Below are 22,269 nucleotides of genomic sequence, written 5' to 3'. Positions count from 1 at the left end.
TTGTATAATTGCTATGCCGTTAAAAAGTAGAAAGGTGCTATTAAGCTCTGCAGGGTAGTAAATAGGACATTGCAACACAAACCAAAGAAATAAAGGAGCAGGTTGCATGTCATTATTAATGTTTGATGATTTGAGATAAACAACATGACAACCCAATATTTTTTTCAAATGCACTTTTAATTACGTCAAGGGCATTATATCTTGTGTAGAAAATGTGTTTGTGAGTATATTCACCCACACATCCACCTGATTCAGCTTCAGGAAAATAAAAGATAACCTTCTCTTCACATCTCATCTTGTAACTGTAGAATCAAAAAAGAGAAGGAAAAAAGTGAAGCCCTCATTCATACTTAATCATGCCCCCACCAGTTGCCAGCAAGCCAGCTGTTCCTGTGGCCTCTTGTACATATCAAATCCAGAAATAAATATGCTGATTGCATTACACACACAAAAAACTCAAATTAATATAAAGAAGTATTAGGAACTGCAAATGCTTAATTTTGTATATAACGCCAAAGAAAAAACAAAAATGTGAGACTGCTCCTCAAAAATATGACATATTTAGTTCTGTGCCCCCCCCTCCCCCTTAAAAAAACAACCTACAATTAAAAAAAGAAGAAAGTTTTCTGAAAGTAAAAGTTAGCTTGTCAAGCATAAATATAGCGAATGTTGTTTTCAATGGATAAAATGAGGGTGTTTGGCTTGTCACCCTGCCACAACCTGGATGCCAGAGAAGACACCCAAATGGTGCAGAGTCTTCATTAATGTCACATCCACTTGGGGTGCTTTCATATTCAATGGCATTTCTCTGCGCTAGAGAGAAAAAGGATGTGATTGCTGGGGAGACAGCCGTTAGTATAGAACAGGTGACATCTGCATTTCACAAAGTTTTGCAGGAAAACGTATCCTAGTAACAGGTACAAAAAAAGAACCTCGAAACAAACGCAAAGGGTGTTAAATGGCTTTTTTTCAGTTAAGGAAGTTTTCACTAAGCTGTGTGTCATCTGCACAATTGTGGAAGCAGATGTCTTCACCCTTGATGACATTCCCAAGGGGAAGCACATGAAAAAAAGAACAGAGCCCCCCAACACTCAATTTCATGTGTTCTTTATGTGTATGCATGAGCTGTCGAATGCGAAATGTAACTTTTTCAATTTCATTAATAATATTCTATGTATTCTGTTATCGCCACTGAGTCATCCAAAATCTTTCTTTATATTTACAGATCTGGAATTCTCCTGGATTTTCAATGAGTACCCGACGTTTGTGAAGCAGGATACCCGTCGCTTCATCTCGCAAGAAACCGGCAACCTCTACATAGCTAAAGTTGAGCCCTCTGATGTGGGCAACTACACTTGTGTCATTGCTCACCCTGTCACGAAGACTCGAGTCCAGGGCCCACTCACGCCACTCGTGCTGCGTAATGACGGTAAGATCTGCTTGCTCCTCACTCATGACGCAAATGCCGGATGGATGGAGGGATGGAGGGATGGGTGGATGGGTGGATGGTTTTGCTATGTGAAAATTACCCACCCACTTCTCCCTGTCTACTTGAACATGGATGATTGTGCTGTGGTCACATTCCACTGTGAGACATCTGTGATAGGGATCCAAATTAGCTTTCATAGTCACTCAGGGAGCCATCCTGAAAGCACATACCTCTCAACAAAATCGACACAAACACAAAATTGCCTTGTTTCTTCCATTTCTGTGGCTATTTGTACACCGGGACTTTGAATTATAGCATTATAAGGGAAGCCTATTGCTTCACACTTGGATGAAATACCATTATTATTTCATTATTTATTTATTATTTGGTTCGGTAATGAGGCAGACAGTTTGAATCTTGGGTAAAAGTGACATACAAACGGTAACTACTAATGGAATACACAATATACATATCCATCTGTGCATTCCTCTCTGCACTTGACCGCAGACACCAGATTGTTTTTTTGGGTATGAGGTGTCCGTTCTTTTTGGTGTTCTCACTTTTTTCCCTTCTGCTTTTCACAAAGGACCAGCTGGAGTAATCACAAGTTTGGAGGGCCTCCCGCACGTGACGATAGTTTTTCTCTTTGGCCTGTGGGCTGGTTGGCACATTATCAGCTTAGTATTTGGGATTTTAACAGTGCTCAACGCCCCGTTTGTGTTGCAGCAGGTGGGATGCAGAATACGTATTGATCAGTGTTTGGAAGGGGGTACGTAAACACCTACACAGAGGCCCCCTGTTGTCTCCAATTTGATCATTTTAAAAATGAAAGTGGAGGAAACAACCCAAAACAAGCAATTACAATAATTACACACCTCAGTTTTGATTGATGGGTATGTCTCACTTGAAAGCCACATCCTCAATCCTCTGCTCATCCCAAAAAGATTCAGCGGCACAATAGGAATATTTTTAATCCAGCAGAGCCGCTTCACGGACGGTAAATGAGATGCTTTGTAGACACATTGACAGCTCCCACGGGGTTTGATTGGAACATTGTCTGGTTCACAACGGTTACAAGTACAACAGAAGAAGCTCATCTGTATGCAAAAGCTCAAATTGTCCATGAATTGTCAAAGATGTGCTACATCTCCGCCGTGGAGTTGTATTTTGGTCTGGTTTTTCTCATTACGTTCAATGGAAGCGGTTTTTGTGTCAGCGCTGTGAGCAAAGCGGCTCTCAGTTGCTCTGATCACAGTTGGAAGCTGAAGAACTTTCCATTTTGTCGAAAACAGAGGCTGCATATGAACATTCTCAGAAGCCCCCAAAAAGCGATCAAAGCTTGCCACTAGAGATTATGCACTTGTGTATTTTATTTGGATCAATCTTTCAAGATTATTTGCAAACAGAAAATGTGCAATTCAAGTCACAATTAAAAAAAAAAAAAACAACACAAATCATGTTTGTAATATTTCTCTGCAGGTGTGATGGGTGAATATGAGCCAAAGATTGAAGTCCAATTTCCTGAGGTGGTTCATGTTGCCAAAGGATCAACTGTGAAGCTTGAATGCTTTGCACTGGGAAAGTAAGACAACACTTGCACATTATCACCTGAACATAAAAGGAAAATGTTTTTTGCTTGTTTGTTTTTTGCATGTTTCACATCTTAACTGAAATTCTCATGGACCTGAAAAAGAAGTAGGAGTTTCATTTTTCACTTGTGAATGCTTTTTAGAGTATCATGGATCCCACACTGCAGTGCGAGATAATGTGCTTAAAGTTAAAACTCCTGACTTTAACTCCCTGAGGTCAGAGGTAATTCCTGCAGTTTTAATTTCAGCAGGGAATAAAAAACCTTCTAATCCTTTAAACCTTTTGTATGAATAGAATGTTAGTGGGAGCAACTTAGCAAAAAGCCCAAAAATGCTGTCGAAAATCCTAAAATGTGCTGTGTAAAATGTTTCATGCTGCACTTAAGTTTTTTTTTTTTTTTAATTACTGACAACTAAAGAAATTAGGAAAGTATATACATAGGCTAAAAAATGACATAATACAATAATACATACGTTTGCATACATATGTATTCCCTCTTTGGATTTGATTGTCTTTTAAGATACTCTAATTAGTGGTGAAATGTTCTATTCTGTATTCTATATTCCAAAAGTTGTGTATGTCTTTGACTATTAATTCAGAAACATCGCATGAGTTTGACTATAGCGCTCCAGACGTCGTGTGGTAACATTGGCAATAAAGCCCTCCAATAACTAGCCATAAAACTAGCATTTATCCGTGAACATTTCGTCCAGGTGAATTCACATCTCACTTTGATGGAAAAGACACAGACAAGCTGAGCATGATATTGGCTTTTACCGATCGATCAAGCGCCAGGAGAATTTTTTTTCAAACATGGCGACAGCAGTTAGGGTGAATGTGTACGGTCTGATCGGCAATTCACAGAGCGCCACAATTTTGTCTTTGAGTTTCCATCTCACTTCATAGGTGAGTGCTTGTTTGCAAAGGTTTATACGTACAAAGGCTAAATGTAGGTTACGGGTGTGACTTGCATGTCGTCCATTGTGGGATGCATGACGTCAACGTCCAAAGCTCTTTTAGGAAATTCATGAGTGATATATCTTCCTGATGTTTCTATAAACTGCAGTTTATAAATGAATAGTTGCTGAACATGATTTCATATACTGAGTAAAATCCATCTGTCTCTTCCCACCAGCCCAGTTCCGTCCATAAACTGGAGAAAAGTGGATGGCGTTCCTTTCCCCAGGAAAGTGGACATGAGGAAAACGAGTGCCATTCTGGAAATCCCATACTTCCAACAGGAAGATGCTGGCACGTATGAGTGTGTAGCTGAGAATTCCAGGGGAATGAACACAGTGAAAGGAAAGCTTTCTTTCTACGGTGGGTTATCTCCCAGCACGTACTTCGAGTAGTCGTAGCAGACCTGCATGCATCACTTCTGAGTGGCAGCAACAGTCGTGTCTCACGTGGCTTACACAAGAAGAGAGGTGTGTTTTAACGGCACATCAAAATGATTAAAAACTGCCGGTCATGATGCCTCTAATATTTTGATCCAGATTAAAAAGGAGTTAGTATGTGGATGAAGCTGAGCCCTCGCCTACGACCTTGATGATGATCTTTGTATTGGGCTGGGCCAGATGGCATCATGATTGACATTATTCCAACTTCAATGGAGATAAAAGCTATGAAATACAGTGTACATAGACCACTGGCACATATGTCGGGGACATAATCTTGCCCAAAGCATCTGGAATGACAGGAAGGGGGTCAGCGGATCCACTCGTTGCTGTGGTTAGTCCAGTAGTTGAACCCTCGTCATCTATTGAGCTCAGTGGTGGGGTGAAGATTAGCTTGACTTGCTATCTTTCTAGTGCCTCCCCCCACCCACCTCAATTTGGGGTATTAAGCAATTTGCCATTGTTTACAACCTTTTCTGAAAGCTCTCGGTCTTTTCCCCTTTAACGAGCCAGGAGCACACCATGATCCATAGTGGCCGGTCATAGTAAGCTGCCAGGTCCTTTTTCATTTTGATGTCTTTTGTCTCCCTCTGTTCCTCTCTCACTCTCTCTCACGCTGTCTGCAGTCAGGTGATAAAAATCAGTAATCTTATTTTGAGCCTGCTTTGAATTAAGCTTTTGAGACATTTGTCAGCAGTGTAAACCAATGGGGGGATCGATAAGGTATATCTTGTTCATCCAAGCAGGCTGCAAAAGTCTGTCTCTGAGAGGGAAATAAATGAAGGTGGTGCTATGCAGTGGGCCATGATTAAAACATTTGCAATCATTCATGTCACATAAAAAAGGTGGCCATCGTTTGGCCAAAACCATTTTTAAAAGGTTTTTCTGAATTGAACTTTCATTACTTCTTTCGAGACGTTTTGTGCGTCCAAATAGACAACAATAATAGCAATAATAATACATCACAATTAAGATATAGTAGTGCTTTCAGGACACAAAATTCATCATTGCCAAATATTCTGACATAAATTTAGTTCTCTTTTATGAATTGATTACACATATGCTGTTTAATCACCACATCTCAATGAATGTGTTTTCCTCTCTGATGTCGGATGAGGAGAGGAGTGTGACCTCTCTACATCGACATTCTTAAAATATAATATCAACACAAAATAACACCAAATGACCTGCATGGGTCCTATAAAAAAGAGAAAATATGAATTGAGTATTCATACAGGAATGTGGATATAATATATATCTTATCTTTATGTGGACTAAGGAAGTACTTCACTATAAATATTACAAAGTCTCTTGCTGGGCAGCAGCTCCATTTCTTTTCATCTTTTTTTCTCTATCACTAAATCCTCCACATACATGCATGCTTTATCACAGATTCACGATGTGCTGTTGTGTGTGTGTGTGTGTGTGTGTGTGTGTGTGTGTGTGTGTGTGTGTGTGTGTGTGTGTGTGTGTGTGTGTGTGTGTGTCTGTGTGTGTGTCTGTGTGTGTGTCTGTGTGTGTGTCTGTGTGTGTGTGTGTGTGTGTGTGTGTGTGTGTGTGTGTGTGTGTGTGCGCGTGCGTGCGTGCGTGCGTGCGTGCGTGTGTGTGTGTGTGCGCGTGCGTGCGCGTGTGTGTATAGAGTGACTACAAGTCATTGACTTTTTCCTCATGCCCTGCATGCTTTAAAGCCAAATACTGAAAAGCAGAAGGCAATTAGAACAAGGTTTTTACTGCTATGGAAAAAAACCTCCAAAAGGTCAGTCCTTGAGAGTGGCATTAGTTGAGTTTTGTGAAATGGAAAAGTGCAGTCTGCCATTACTCTTTCCTTGCCACCAGCCCCGTGCGATAGTAGCTTGACCTCCGCACCATCCAATATGTATGGAGAGCGTTGTTGCACTTGCTTTATCTTTCCACGACTGCACGCTTCCCCTAATCGTTAACAGGCCTTGAGTTACCTGCAAGAGAAAATTCTGTTGAAATGTTTATGACTTATTTGGATGAATCAAGCAAACTCGAGGTTATGCTGTTCGAACTCATCATTCTCATGTAGCGCTTTACGTGACAATCTATCGTGACTAATAGGTCACTCTTTTCGGAAACATTTCCAGCTCCACCTCATATCATAGAGAAGCCTCAAGATGTCCAGAAGCTCATTGACGACTCCTTGGCATGGGAATGTAAAGCCACAGGGAAGCCGAAACCCTCCTACAGGTGGATGAAAAATGGCGAGAACCTGGAGCCTGCAGAGGTGAGCCTTGCGAGATTTGCATCGTGGTAGAATTGTGGATGCTCATTTGGTTCGATTTAAAACCGGAGCTTTGACGCTGAGGTCTCGAGCAGGGTTGTTGGGTAAAGACCTTCTCACACAGTATGCCCATATTTAGAAGAGCTGATGTAGCAGCCAACAAAAAGTTCTGCTGTTGGTTTAGACAAGAAGTAAACAAGATCTTCTTTCAGTATTTGCAAAGAACAACGGACTTTACTAATTTTAGGAAGGAAGTGCAGCACAAAAAAATGGGCATGAGCGCTCAGTTATGTCTATTTTTAAGTACGCCAAAATACTGTCCTTGGTGCCACCCCGTCAACACACAATACTTGGCTGTGGCACAATGGAAATAGGTCATTTGTTTGTTTTTTTAATTTATTTAGCACACACAAAACAACACAAATGTCATATGAAGAAAAAATTTAAAGAAAATAAAGACATGCGCAAGGAAGACTAGAAACCCTGACGGGCTTATCAGGTGTCTCCCTCAGATTTCAAGTTAAAATTAAAGAAAGTTTTATAAAAAATATATAATCACTCAATTAGCCTACCATTTTAAGTAGGATTGAAATCAATGTAATTACAAAGGGATGGTAATAATTAATAAACAAATAATGTTAATAAATCCTTAGTAAACAAATAATAGCAACATCAAGGCAAAATAATAACAGTAGCCAAGGTAACAAGCAACATAACTCAGGTAATCCTACTATAGTTCATAGTGCATGTGTGATTTGTGAATATGTGTCGTTTAACAGCTGTTTTAAACATGTTGGACGAAAGGTCAAAGAAATGGATAGGAAGTTGATTAAATACTTTGGCTACATTTGGACAGGGAAGTTCGTGCTTACAGAGCATGTGTTGCTCATTCAAGGTTTTACGTGCTAATTTCCAGGAAATATGTACTGCACATATTTTTATTCATCACGACACTGCCTTTGCAAAAGCATTGCGTTATCCACTTATCTAAAGTAGCATAGCGCTCAAGTGAATTGCTGCATTTTCTCTTGCTCAACCGGAAAGAAACGACAATTAGCATTACATTTTAAGATACTCTTGAAAATAAAGTGACATAAGAGAAACATTGACAAAATCATTCTTTTACACTCAATGATGGTTGCCTTTGCACAAATGCATTTTTATTGTTAAGATCTATCAGTAATGCCAATTCCTGTAATATGCACCTACATTTTTTGACATTAAAAAATGAAGAGATAACATTTTGTAGTGCAGCACAGACCTGATGAATAAACAGCTGCTTCATTATGCAAAGCTAGCGACACAAACACACCAGAGGATATTGATCAGTGCTACATGTTGTTGGAATGAACCCAGTGTGGCAACACGTGCATAGCCAAGCCTGTCTAACAAAACAGCTAGCAATCATGCTGAATCATCAACAGCATCTGTAAACAATGTCTGTGACATTTTTATTAAATTTTGGAGCAAAGTGAAAATATTATAATTGTCATAATAGTCCTATCCATTCATTGGCCAGCTTTTGCTAGTCGAATCCCAATCCAAACAAGTTGTATACATTTAGCCTTCTGACTGTTCTCTGGGGCATCCTGCCTTGTGGAACAACTCACCAATGAGGCGTCGTGGAGATAGACTAGCCTTACGCCTCATCTAGCTCCTCTCCATGCCGACCAACAGCGGCTCTAATTTGAGTCCATCTCGGATGACTGAGCTTCTTGCTGTATCTCTAAGGGAAAGCTCAGACAATCAGCGGCGGAAACTCATTCTATCCACTTGTATCTGCAAGCTTGTTGTTATCACCCGCCTCACCATAAGTGAGGCTGGGAACGTAGCCCAGCCGTTAAATCGAAACCGTTTCCTTTTGGCTCAGCAATGTATATATGCGGATCCAGCCCTAATTTGTGATAACATTATAATTCCCCAATTTTATGTTTGGGCTGCAAAGAGATTCAAAAACTGTAATCCACAAGCACACTATAAAAGCATTTCATGCACTTACAAACATCTTTAAACATTGCTGTGCTCTTCAAAATGCAGTAATGTTCGATTTGACAGCGCCCAGTACATTCGAAAGGTAGTTCTTAGAGTTACGAAATGCGCGTTAAAGTCCAGTGTATTTTCAAATGTATTACAACAAAGGAATTTTTCAGTGCCCCAGAGAAAAAATATCAACATAAAAAAAGTACAGTACTCCTTTGAGTACCCACTCAAAATAGCCACTAAATGAGGATATTCAGACTGCACGGCTGAATGGATTTACCTTATTTGAAATGCCACCGTTAACCGCCGCCGTGCAATGAATGGAACGGCGAAAGGTCAACCACATATAACAGGGAAGCTCTGTTTGCTGTTTAGGACACATTTTGCTGTCTGTCTGAATGTAAACTCGTTGCTAAAATGTTTATGATTCGGATGGACAGAAATGTTGCATATCAGTTACATCAATATCAATGTCAGTCACATCAATATCAATGTCAGTCACATCCTGTCTGAGTCATTTGTTTTTATCTCTACATTTAGAATATGTACGCAAATAATATTCCTAAAGCATCCTCCGCCTTGCCTCAGTATTTCAGAGTTGGGTTTTTCAAGAACAAAAAAATAGATGCTGGCACATTCCAGCATGCACCAACAACCTTCACGCTGTGATTTGTGTGCACTGTTATCTACTTTGCACAGGCACAGTGAGAGGAAGGGTCAGAGTTTGTGCAAGATCACTCGCAGTCAAACCAAGCTTGCTACTCCCCTGCAAACTGCACCATATAGTCAAACTGAAATAAAACAAATAAAAGAATTGACATGACTGTTACAATCATTTTACAGGGTATTATAAATGAAATATAAGTTGAAAATAAATTCACTGTTTGCTCTTTGTAAATAACCTTCCCATTTATTTTCTTTCACTATCACCGGAATACTGATTTGACTTTGTCTCATGTTTAATGAATAGCAACCAATTTGACACGCCTCCACACAGCTTCTTTGAAAATGAAAAAATGCAGCTTTTTTCAATACTTTATTAGTCTTTGGACCTTCAGTGAGTCAGTCAACCTTGTTTTGTATTCTGACTGTATCTTGTTTTCTTTGAGTGGAGTTAAAACTATTCAGACACCCCTCCAATAGAGAGCTTACGTTCTGTGTGAGCCCTAATTGAATATCAAAACCGAAGGGCAGCTGTAGGCAGTCCTGAAAATGAGCTTGGAAATGTATTAAATGAATGAATAAATCAAAACCTTTGTACCGTTTACCGTCAGCATTGTAAAGGTGACGATAAAGAAGTTGAGGGATTCATATATTGCTACTACAAAGGTTTTATTTCTTTCTGCCTAGTCATACATACATACACACGCACACATACATATTGTATATATCCATCCATCCATCCATCCATCCATCCATCCATCCATCCATCCATCCATCCATCCATCCATCCTTCCATCCATTTTCTGTACTGCTTGTCCCCACGGGGGTCTGCTCCCAGCAGTCATCGGGCAGTAGGCGGGGGACACCCTGAACCGGTTGCCAGCCAATCGCAGGGCACCCAGAGACGAACAACCATTCGCACTCGCAAAATGTCCCAATGCAGTACACCCTAAAATATTCCGCTATACTTATGCCCCTCCTGCTGAAGGGGAAACGGGCCCTGCGGTGCACTCACCGATATAAATAGGCCATGGCTTTATTTCACTCTCATAAACATGCAGATTGATTAGGGTCATTTTCTGCTAGCCTGCCTCCATCCACCCAAGCCTTCCCCTCCATTAGTGATGAAATCTGAGATTTATAGCCACGTCTGTTATTTTCAGAGCATAATTCACCGGCCCCGTGGCTGTTTTTATGTAGATGAGCTGTGGGAACTTGGCCTATTAATGGCATGTGTCTATGTCCATAGGAACGCATACAGGTGAGCAACGGGGCATTGTTAATCAGTCGCTTGACCCTGTCGGACACAGGAATGTACCAGTGTGTCGCCGGGAATAAGTATGGCGACGTCTACTCCAATGCCGAACTGCGAATCATAGGTAAGATCACGTCATTGTGAGCATGTGTGACGTGTGTGCCTGCATTCATTGCGGTTTGCACCAAGCTCTTTATTGGGTCAATTTTACCAGATGACCTTTGCCCCCTCAGTTATTGGCCACCAAAAGGGATACGGCATCTTTCTGACAGTGATTTACAGTGCATGCTTTAGTGTCTCTGTTTACAAGCGCAGCTCATCTGACCTGCGAGGCTTGTGACTCGTTCCTTTGGCCTTGCACTCGCTTTTATTTGTTGACAATCTCGCAACGGGTTTGTTCAGATTGAGGGAAAATCGGCTTTTTTGGGTATCAGATGTTGAAGCCCTACTTTCCACACATCATTTGCAAGTGATCAGAAATAATTTGATGCTTCCCCACATCAGTGGGCTGTGCTGACTTGTCTGAATGGGTTGCCATGGTGATGAATTGTACATATGGGGGGCGAAACCAAGTAGTGATACTCCAGAATGAGCCATAAAAAATGTGCAAAAACATGAACATATAAAAAGAGAATAATATAGCCTCAAGGTTTTTTTATCGTCTATTTATTGACTTTTGCTGTGCAGTACGCCGTGCGCAGGCTTGTGCAAGCTCGGTTTATTGCTTCTCGCTCACTCAAAAGTTGGAACATTTGCACCTCCTTTGTTTTGCACCAAAATATTTCACAGTTTTTTTCTCTCACCACTGTGTACTTTTAGCTTTAAGAAAGAAGTGAACCTTGGCAGGAATAATTTATATCTGTTATTTCACTGCAGTCTGGTGGCCAAGTCACTGTAACAGGCTGTATCTAGCCTGAAAATAGATTTGGGAAAAAACAGAACATCTGTCATGTGTCACAGATAGAAATAAAAGACAAATCTAGACCACAGTCAAGCTCAGTGACCACAAAAAAAGAAAGACAGATGCCATCAAACCAAAGTGCAATCTGTCTAATTGAAATTGAGCTAAAAAAAATGTCCTTATGTGATGAATTGTCGAGAAGCCAGACATTTAATTTTGTGTATTTGATACAAAACCTGTCCATCCTGTTGCAGCTGTTGCTCCAGATTTCTCTCATAACCAAGTGAGGAGCCAGACGTTTGTCAAGGTTGGAGGAGATGTGCTCATTGAGTGCAGACCCAAGATGTCTCCGTGGGGTGTGATCTCTTGGAGGAAGGCCAGTCAACCGCTGGAAATAAGTCAAAGGTAACCGCATTAGTTTTTACCCACAAAACAATACCGGCCTACTTTTTGCAAAGAGCAGAACGTTGACTACGGCAATGAAAATTGGTGCCATGAAACAGTGATGTGGCTTTTCTTTTTTTTCTTTTTTTTATTATAATGGGTCCACAACAAAGACATAAAGTGTATTTGCAATAATGGCTGTCTAAGCAAAGCAATTGTTTGTACTCCAGTCCAAGGACAAGCTTCCCTAAAGCTTCAAAATGTGCCTCGAAGCATTGCATTTGCATATTTGCTTTAAAATCAACACAATTGTAATTTAACGGCCAATTTAGCCACAAGATTTTGACCCGCTCACATCAATTATACTCGGTTCCATGAAAGTCTACCTTTTATTATCAACCATCTGCCCAAAATATTACATTCATTATCCAAGAGTGCCGGCACGTGATTCATTAAAGCAAAAGGACAGAGAACGCCTTTCTTCTTTGCCACAGGTCATCTCATCTCTTGTCTTCAGTTGGAAATGCGCTTTTTTATCAGACAGCAACACCATGCTACCCAAGCAGCGCACGTCAACAACATATTAACGTGACGATGTGTATTTGTTTGCTTTTACACAATTACGTGACTCGATGACAGATGGATTGTGGCTAAAATGCTGTCAGTTGTAATTGGTGGCAGTCATAGAATGAAAAGTGGCTAAAAAGAAAAACCGCAACAGCATCATACCAGTTGTTTGTGTTTGGCATCACGTCTGTTACAAAAATGCAGCCTGAAATTACACTCCAGGGTGCCGTCAGTCTTTTTGGTTTTTAGTGCTGAAAAGCAAGGTGGTAAATGGGGCGGATTTATGTGGCACATTTCCACCTTCAAGGCATTCGCGCCACTCACACAATGATGATGATGGTGAAGAAAAGTCAACAACTCATTGGCACACAGATCACGCAGACTCACAAGTAGCTATTACCCAAATAGCGAGACAATCGCTCAACCACGAGTCCCCCAATGGAATCACTTGGAAAGTGTCTGTACACTTGGATCCATCCATCAATTTTCTATACTACTTATTCTGATGATGTGCTGGAGCCTATCCCAGCTCAGCGTGGGGCAGAGTGAACCCTCGTCAGCCAATAGCACAAGACAAAAACATTTGCATAACATTCCAAACATAATTTAGATAAATAGGCATTTAACCTATTTTTCACTTTATCCATGCTTCATCTGGATTTACACGCAAAGGTTGAAATTGTATGGGAATTTAGGAATTAAGATGACTAAGGCTTATACGTGACTAAAATTTCCCTAAGGATAATGATAAGAAGATGTCATTAGTTCTATTGGAGGGAATTCTTTTTCTTTATTTTTTGACACCGTCGTATAGCATATGTGCAAAACACTGAAAACACGCATCAGCATACGTGATCCTCGTGGACCTGCAGAAAGGGAGAGCAGACACAGCAAATGGCCTGAAGCTTCTCCAGCAGCCACTCCCAATATTCGTAGCGAATTTCAATCAGCCGCCATCTGGGCTTCACGGGATGTCTGTGTGGCTCTGTTACACATCAACAAGAAATCAATTTGACAGAAATAATACCTGATGAAAGTGTTTGTCACGTCAAATTATTAGCATAAAAGTCAATGTTGTGGATAAAATATCTTTTTACAAAACGCTTTGTTTTTTGGGAGCCAGAAATTGGTTATTTGAGTGATACCAATCCACGTTCGACTGCTGATTACTAAATTACTAAAAAAAAAAAAGAGACTATAGTAAAAACACATTTTTGTTAGTGTGATGAAAGAGCGTCCTTCTGTGTTTATGTAGTCATAAAACCTGGAAAGATCAGTCAGAATGCTCAAATAAGCTTTTTGTAATGGCTGATATTGAAAGGGTTATTGAAGGTTGGGCATAATGGTGATCAGGTAAAAGTGCTTTAAAGCTATGAATAACTACATCTCTACATTTCTTAACATAATGATATTACATAACGAAAATAATACCTGTGATGACTGTAATGCAGTCCTTGGATGTGAGAGATCATTTGCAAAGCTGCTGAGTGAAAAAGCAGCGTGAGACCAAATTTGTGGTTCATGGGCTAACGCCATCTGCTAACCCCCTACAAAGTGCTAATTAAGTTCTTTTCACCTTCATGGGGATGGTCAGCCTGTGAGATCAAATTTCTCAAGATCCTCATACCAATCCAAGTTTTGCAAATGACGTCGGGCAATCATATGGTTTTCTAATGTTCATTAAGGAAGGTGTGACATGTTTTGTGCTCCGTGGCCTAGTTGCACACGGGGGTCACCCAGTTGCTGACAGCGCCCAGTTGTGGGTCATGCCAGCTTTTGCATACATACAAAGCAGTGTTGTTACTTGTCAAACAAAAGGTTGGGGTATTTGCACAGTGGTTTCATTTCTGATGCCCTTCACTCACCTGTGACAGCTTGATTGCACGTTTCAACGCCGCTGCATCGTGACTATTTCAATTCAGGTATTAACATAGATACCAAGCTGCGGGTTTCTTTGAATACAGTGGTTTGGTTTCTCTCCTCTAAAGCAGTGGTTTCCAATTTGTGTTTGACCAAAACAGGAAAAGAAATGTCACAAATAGTGGATGCTCATTTCAATGATGTACCTTCTGCTATCTAATGGAAAAGCATTGACATTTTTCCGCCTGTCACGACACGTCTCTGGCATAGATCCATGAAATAAAAAGCAATATTTGTTATCAATATACAGTCATTTTCGGAGCAATGAAATAAAACTAAATCATTTCCGCACCATCATTTCTAAAATCACACAGCATGCTGGTTGTGAATCACTGCAAAAAAAAAAAAAAAAAGGCATTCTGTTTTACTGCAAGCCATTCAATTCTGATGTTTAGCACCTCTTATGGAAATGGCTACCCATAATAATCAAACCAAATCACAAATGACTTCAAATGATATCCATTTATTACAAGTGCTCATTCTTATTGGATTTGCACACACAGAGATTTTGTCTGTGCGCGAGTATGGGAGCAGATATTTTGGGTTTGCACCTGCGTAGAAAGAGGCCAACCCATACGAGGTGGCAGTGAACCCCTATTGCCGAAGATTAATTGCCTTAATTGCGTTAACGCTCCATAGTGGCTCTGGCAGAGAGGGAACGGGTGTCACCAGTTGGGTAATCAATCTTCACAGCAGCAACCTCCCCTTTATTGCTGCAGTGGAGCAAGGGGGACGTCTTATCTACCCCAGACAAACCTACAGAGACACAGTTTAGATGACATCAGCTGGAATAAAGCAGCTGAGAGTGCAAAGTGGGGTGTGGTTAGTAATTGGGCCATGTCAGCCAAAAAGAGCAGCAAAAAAAACACCAAAAGTAACACGCCATTTCAATATGTCACACGAGTGTTGTGTTGGTTCTAGTGCCTCACACCTAAAGCACTCCATCAGCTTCCTTTCATGAGGTGCGACAGGCTGTGCTGCAGTCACACCTTCCCTGATTAGCGCTGTCAGCAGCAGCAGTCATGCAAATATTTGCACGGGACCAGTCAAAGTAGAAGATGTTTGCGTCTGGAGGAAGGTATTAAATGCTTGGGTGTGGTGCGGGTCGACTTTTTAAATGTTGGATTTTTGCCTAGTCACTTTCACAGTTATGTCAAGATCACAGTTTGTTTTTTGAGTTTTTCGTCTTTGAGAGCTCTGGGGTCAGAGATGACGCAATCACTGTGCGTGATGTAACCAAGCAACATCTTGTGTTATGTATAATTTATATAAATTAATGTCTTCAAATGCATGGCCAATTTGAAGTGGTGAGGTGAGAGGATACAAGAGCATACCTATCTGTGTGGCCTGAATTTTGATGGCTTGGATGAGTCTTTGGAGAGAGAAACCTTTTCTATTGCCGGATCGGGCAGATTTTATCCGTAGCCGTGACCTAAAGGTTCTCCATCCCTCTCGTACGTTATCCACCACCCTTCCCCGGCAGCGTAAATAGTCATGATGGTCACGTAAAAGAGGAAATGTCTTGTAGAGTGATCAGCATTTATGAGCCCACCTGTTCTGCTCGGGGCGCTCCAGAAAAAAATATCAGCGCCGGGAGAGCAGCAAACTTTGCATTCATTTACTCACGGCATATTAGAAACTCTTTCCTTGTTAGTTTGGTCTGATTTGAAGAAGATTTAAAGGAGATAATGTGCATTCTTTTACACAATTTAGACATTTCCCAAGTGTCGTCGTTAAAAGTCTTTGGAAGAAGTCTGATTTGAAGAAGATTTAAAGGCGATAACATGCATTCTTTTACACTATTTAAACATTTCCCAGGTGTTGTTGTTAAAAGTCTTTGTAATTATTTGTTCAAAATATGCAACGGATAATGAAATACAGCATACCTAACATCCACTGAAATCGTTCTTCATGGGGGGGCGCAGTTCTGTTCCATGCAAATAAGCCACTGCTCGCTCCAAACCAAATTTTCGATACTTTGATTAGAAATGTGATGACATGCAAATTTTAGATGTATTCATACCCGATGAATAAAATGCGGAGTTGAATGGACAGCCCCTTGCTCCTTGTCAACTCCGAGGCAGTACAAATTGTCCCCCCACTTCACAGCCGCATGCTATTAACATTTTTTATTATGCTTAAAGTCTTGCTAACCACTTTTTTGTTCTCATCAAACCTCTAATTGCATCATCTGGAGTCTAATAGAACATCTGGTCGTGAAGTGGAGTCCTGCCTCTTTCTCAGTGGAGCTTTGCAATGTTCAGCCCAAACACTGAAAGCAGATGTGTCCAGAAGGACTTATTCATTACTTTGCTTGGAGAAAAGCTTTACAACCGCCAACGGCTGTTGTGGACCGCTGACTCTTGCTTTTTTATTTTACCTTTGCCAACAATTCTCCACCTTGGCTGTAGCCATATGGCTCCGAAGGTCCCCCGAGTCAGAACGGGAGCAAACCGAGGATTAGAGAAGCTGGCAGGTGCAGACGCTGCTGTTCATTTGTGCCCGCAAGCACACACGTCTATGTAGCAGATGAAATGATTTATTTCATAAATTGTGTATGAGAGTTCCTCAATAGTCCCAGAAAACACAAGGGCCATTGCCCCCATTGTGTAAACCCATGGTTGCATTTTTGCAATTGTCTGTATTCTCGTGTTTTCATTACTATTTTATTCAACATCATGTTGCAGTGTGAGCACCAGTGTGAGTACACCAACATTAAATGTTTACATTGAGACTTTCCAGTCGTGCTGAGAAAATGAAGCTTCGAATTTGCTTCGTGAATCAGTTGTATTTTCAACTCCTCTAGATGGCTTTAAATAAAGCGGTTTACGATAGTGGTAACAAACTAAAGAACCAATTTTATAACAGAACCGGGTAAATATGCAAATCTAGAAATGTATTCACAAGTGTTGCAGTAATCCACAAAACTATCAAGGCAAGAATTTGTGACAGTTGGCAGCCACTTAGAGAATAATGTCTAATTAAATCTGGCGATGGAGTAGAACCCTTTTAATTATTCATCTGCCAAGAAATTTTGTACAATCTGTTGCTTCCAACTCTGTGGGCGGACTCTTCCAGCAATCTCTTTCAAAGTTTCATGAATCGTTTTGTTAATGGGGAGCATGATGAAGCATGTGGTGAGCACATCTGCCTCAAAAGGACCCGCTTTTTATTGATCAATGTGGATTCTGTCTGCTTTCCTTGTGCTTACATTGTGTTAGCGTTACAGCTAGGTTGAAGAATATGAGCTGATATGAGTCGGGGTTAGTGTACCCTACCTCTTGCTAAATGGATGCTGGGATAAAGTAGGGGATTGGATGTAAAATGCCCAAACTAGAAAAAATATCATATATAAATCTAATCTGTCATTTAAATTAGCTCAATTTGGAGTTAGTTTGAGCTTTTGATTTTTTGAATGTCTTACCAGATGTAAACCTTCGCCATAGTTCAGTGCATAATAAATTCCTATTACTCTTTTAATGTAATCCTGCCTCGTAAAATGGGTGTACATTACTTAGTATAATAATTTTTTTGCTGTGTCATTTGCATTTTGTGGAGTTCTAAAAACATATTTTTGGAGTCTTATGCTGACTGACTAAACTCTAATCTCACAGAGAAGATCAAATGAGTTGTGAGATGTTTCCCAAGATAAGGTCAGTGTGCGTCCCTCGTGCCGCTCACTAGGATTGTTTTTATCGGAGAGACTTAGGCCGATATCATTTTTCAAAGCGAGAATCCACCAGCGCAGCAAGAGTAATCCATCTTGGTACCGCTGACAATTTCCTGTGGAACACGTGCATGCTCTTTATTCCTCAAGGAATACCTCCGCACATAAGAGATAAATATCTGTGAAGCAGGAGAGCAATTTGTGATTAAAAGAATCCTCCGGAATAACATTCACAAACCCTTTGTGGCCCGGGGCCGATAAACTCTCCGTCCTCTCCGAGGCAATTACCGGCCGGCGCGATCTCATAAGGTTCCGTTGAATTCAGGCTTTCTCGATGAGCCCGCGTCATTGAGATAACTTGCAATAAAATACACAACATTATGTCCTTGATAGCTTGTTTACACTCAGATTCCAAGCTAAAGATTAACATGATGAATATTGAGGCTTAAAATCTTTTGAGGCACACTAAACCACTTCCCGGAATGAAGCCATTAGTTAAGGTCTAATGAATTGTTTTTCGGATGTTGTGAAATGCTAAAACATCAGCATTTCATGACGTGAGGGATTATTGCTTTGAGTCCAACATTACTCTCCCCGGGGATTGTTCTGACAAAGCATTAGCAAAGAGTCAAATGCTGCCATGCTGTCCCAACTTGGAAAAGAAAGAAGCTGTCACACAAAACCATGAACTGCATAAAGTAATTTAAAAATATTTTTTCACAATTAAATCAAGTAAGAAATGTAGAAATGATGAAATGAGAAAAAACGGTACAGTTTGATTTGATTTTTCCTCTGTAAACTGAAAACATTTTGAATTCGTCAAGTGGTTACACACATTTATAAATTATCTGAATTTACATCTATTTTAAGTAAATGTATTATTTACTCTAAAAATTCATCAGGATCCAGACGATTTTATTTCGTCTATTCAGCAACTGCTCGAATTCTGTAGCCTCCTACAAAAGCATTGGAACATTGAGGTGATTTTTTCCTATATGCTGAACTTATTTCTACATGAATGAGTCCCATTAATTCTGCACCTAATGGCAGTTTCTTTTTTATCTTACCAAGATTTTAAATTGGTCTACGTCTAACTTCACATGTCACTGATGACCTCATGCCCATCAGAGTGCCTGTGATCATTCATTGCAGCTAATGACCCATGTGGCAGCCTAAGAATCATCAGTACAGTTCTGTGTATAGTAAAAATCAATATCAATTACACCTGTATTGAAGAGCTGTCTCAAGTAGAGGTCCATATGTCTTTTCATTTATTTTTTTCCAACCACCATCAGACAATCTCTTTGTTCACTGAAAGTGCAATATCAGGAATATACTTCTAATTGACCTTTAACCTTGATGTTGACAATTTCACAATGCGGCAGACTGGCCATGTGTTGGCCGTGCTCCTGACTTTGGCTTAGTATAGCGTCGAGCTGAGCGGGCATCAGCATCTTAGGGCCGTGCCGCACAGCTGGACCTGATTTATGGCTCGAGTGGGGTCATTTCTCATCGGCAGCACACACAATGGAACCCATAGGAGGGGACAGCCTTTCAATTTGTCTAAAACGAACCCACCCCAAACACAAGGCAGGGATTTGGAAACATTCAAGAGCATCGAAAAGCTGATGGCGACTTTCAGGGTCACTCACCTCCATAAAAGGTTTTGAATCAATCGCGTAAAATGCAATATTTACGTCTAGTGAACTGATCAAGTCGAAAGAATGTCTGATTTTGTTGTGAGCTGAGCATGCTGTGTCTGTGCATCCAAGCAAGGAGGCTCTGTCCAAGGTTTTTGCTGAGACTAATTACTTGGCGAATCGGCCTATAAGCTTGTGACCATCTTGCTTCCTCCGCTGTCATGGCTGAGTTATTCCACTGATAGAATCTTAACCTCAGCTTTCACAAGCCGGGGTTATTTACCCTGTTAATTAAGTAGGCACACACGCGGGCCCGCGCCTGGCGGCCACACCGCCACTCAGCCGTGGCATATCAAAGTTAATAAGTATTCATGAAGGGTCCCGCTCAGAACTCTCAAAAGTGTGATTATGCATATTGTTTGCATGTTGAATCCATCGGCGTCTCTTCTTTAGCAATGTGAGCAAACATTATCCCAGAAAGACCCGACCTGCTGTCACCGCCCGATATTCGTGCCTTTTGGGGACTCGTTATTGGCACTCTCGCAATCTCCTCTTGCAGCATCGAATTGTCTCCAAATGTCCAGTGACAGGTTTCAAGTGTCTTTTTGATGAGAGGAAAAACGCTGTTAACATCTGTTAACGACATTTCAAAGAGAATTCAAGCAAATAACGAAACACGGCTTTTTATCTTTTTATTTTTAAATTTGGAGTCGGCCCTTTCCTGTGATTTCCACTTCACAGTGAGCGTGACGGCGGCTCTGACTGATGTTGTGTGTCTCTTTCATCTCGTCACATCCCGAGGAGGATCGGCACCGCACAGCCACTGTCCTCCGAGGCTTGATCTACCCCAAAATATACACCTGTGTTTTCACTCGACCTTTTCAAAATAATCAATCTGATAGGACCAATATTCCTGTGTCCATTAAAACGCAGAGACAGGGATGAAAGGACCATGTTAGTGTTCATCTCACCTGCATGTGAATTATTGATACCTGCCCCTTTGCTGACGTCCGCTCGGACGGAAATGGGAAACGTCTCCTTGTATAATGGGCACACTGACCAGACATTTTGTCTGGGCTGTGAGAATGAAATGTAGGCAATCTTTTATTCACAATTGGCATGTTCTAACTGAACCAGGCAAGGATTTGGGGGGAACTCTCAAGCAGAAGTCAGCAGTGCTGTTTTGTGGACACACGTCATCATAATCACATCATCAAATTTGCTGTTTTTTAGATGGTCCCCCTCTGAGTTGCCACAGTATCTGATTTTCAAAGGCACAGATTTCTTTTCTTTTGCCTATTATTAAGAAAAAGGCCACTTTCTTCATCTTTTTTGACCTTTTTAGAAGCACTCTTACAGTATGGCCGTTGTATAAAGGGCATGCATTGCCATTTCTTAAAGTACTGTGTTGCATTATTTACCACTTTTCTTTTCTTTACTTGAGAAGACAAGTGTTTTAATTAGATTTATTTTGAGGTTTATAACAGGAGTATATGTCACACTGAATACAACGTTTGTTTCAAATTTGTGTCAGTGCTGTACTTGAACAATAACTTTTTTAACACCCCATTTGTATATTTTGACCACAGGGTTTCCATTCTGGATAATGGTAATCTTCGCATATGGAACATAAGCAAATCAGATGCCGGGCTCTACACGTGCATGGCGAGGAACCAGTTTGGTGTGGCCAGTAGCACAGGAAGCATCACGGTGAAAGGTAAAGGCCATTTCTGACAATTGTTTGCTTTGACTTGGAAAAAAATGTTAAATATGGTGGCCGTGAACTCAACGAAACTCAGTATTGTGCAAAAGTACAATATTAGAGAATGCCATTTTTCTTTTCATTTAAACAATTTTGTTTTCTGAATGGGACTGATGAATAATATTTCATTTTAATGGGGAAGGTCATTTGAGTGCTTTGTGTGTTTTGAGTTATGAGCATGGAAGTGGAACAAATTTAACTCGGATCCTAAGACACTGTACTTTGAATTGCAGCTCAAACCAAGTGTCTGGGCCAATTTATTGATCTATTGATTGATTGGTCCTTTTATCTTGTCCTCTCTCCTTCCATCAATCCATCCATCATTTCTGACAATGCCATTTCAAAGAGAGAAAATAATGTCTGTAAATGATTGTTCCTAACTATTCTCAACCACAGCACTAAAAATAAATTTTTGAAAAGGAGGGCGGACACGCGGTTGCACTACAGGCACAATATGCAAATCCCCATGTCTTCAGGCGCTTTTGCAGCTTCATCTGAATGGGAATAATTTACAAAAACAGCGCCTGTATGGTGAACTTGAAACGGATAAAAAAATCACAAATGAACCAACATTCGCCTTTTTAATAGGTCACCCTTGTCGTAAAGAGCAGAGCTGTCTCGACAAGTGAAGCCGAGTCACCTGGCCATGCATGCATGTTTGCAGAGGTGTTAAAAACACCGAGCAGACGCCCTCACTGCCTCTGCTCGTGTCTGTGTGGAAGAAGACCTCATGTTGTTCGATCATCTGCAGCGGGGATTGCTTTCCTGCTCTGCTGCTGTGACTTATTATACTTCATTAAAAATGAATGCGAACCGGCTATCAAGTGTTATGTATTGAGTGCACACTGCTGATTTTCTTTTCTCCTTCC

General features: G+C 40.7%; 1 protein-coding gene across 3 annotated transcripts in view; it reads left to right on the top strand.

Moving 5' to 3' along the window:
- Window positions 1-22,269, top strand: part of LOC119122963 (contactin-4-like) — a 51,118-nt gene that overhangs the window by 16,928 nt on the left and 11,921 nt on the right. For all 3 annotated transcript variants that reach the window (XM_037251691.1, XM_037251689.1, XM_037251690.1), the window contains exons 6-12: window positions 1,226-1,429; window positions 2,909-3,011; window positions 4,155-4,339; window positions 6,525-6,664; window positions 10,554-10,683; window positions 11,715-11,865; window positions 21,228-21,355. In XM_037251691.1, coding sequence (XP_037107586.1) covers window positions 1,226-1,429; window positions 2,909-3,011; window positions 4,155-4,339; window positions 6,525-6,664; window positions 10,554-10,683; window positions 11,715-11,865; window positions 21,228-21,355 — 1,041 coding nt within the window. The remainder of the gene's footprint in view (window positions 1-1,225; window positions 1,430-2,908; window positions 3,012-4,154; window positions 4,340-6,524; window positions 6,665-10,553; window positions 10,684-11,714; window positions 11,866-21,227; window positions 21,356-22,269) is intronic.

This window comes from Syngnathus acus, chromosome 5 (genome assembly GCF_901709675.1).
Source record: "Syngnathus acus chromosome 5, fSynAcu1.2, whole genome shotgun sequence".
Classification (NCBI taxonomy): domain Eukaryota; kingdom Metazoa; phylum Chordata; class Actinopteri; order Syngnathiformes; family Syngnathidae; genus Syngnathus; species Syngnathus acus.
The sequence above is the reverse complement of the archived record's forward strand: the minus strand, read 5'-3'. Positions and strand labels throughout refer to the sequence as shown.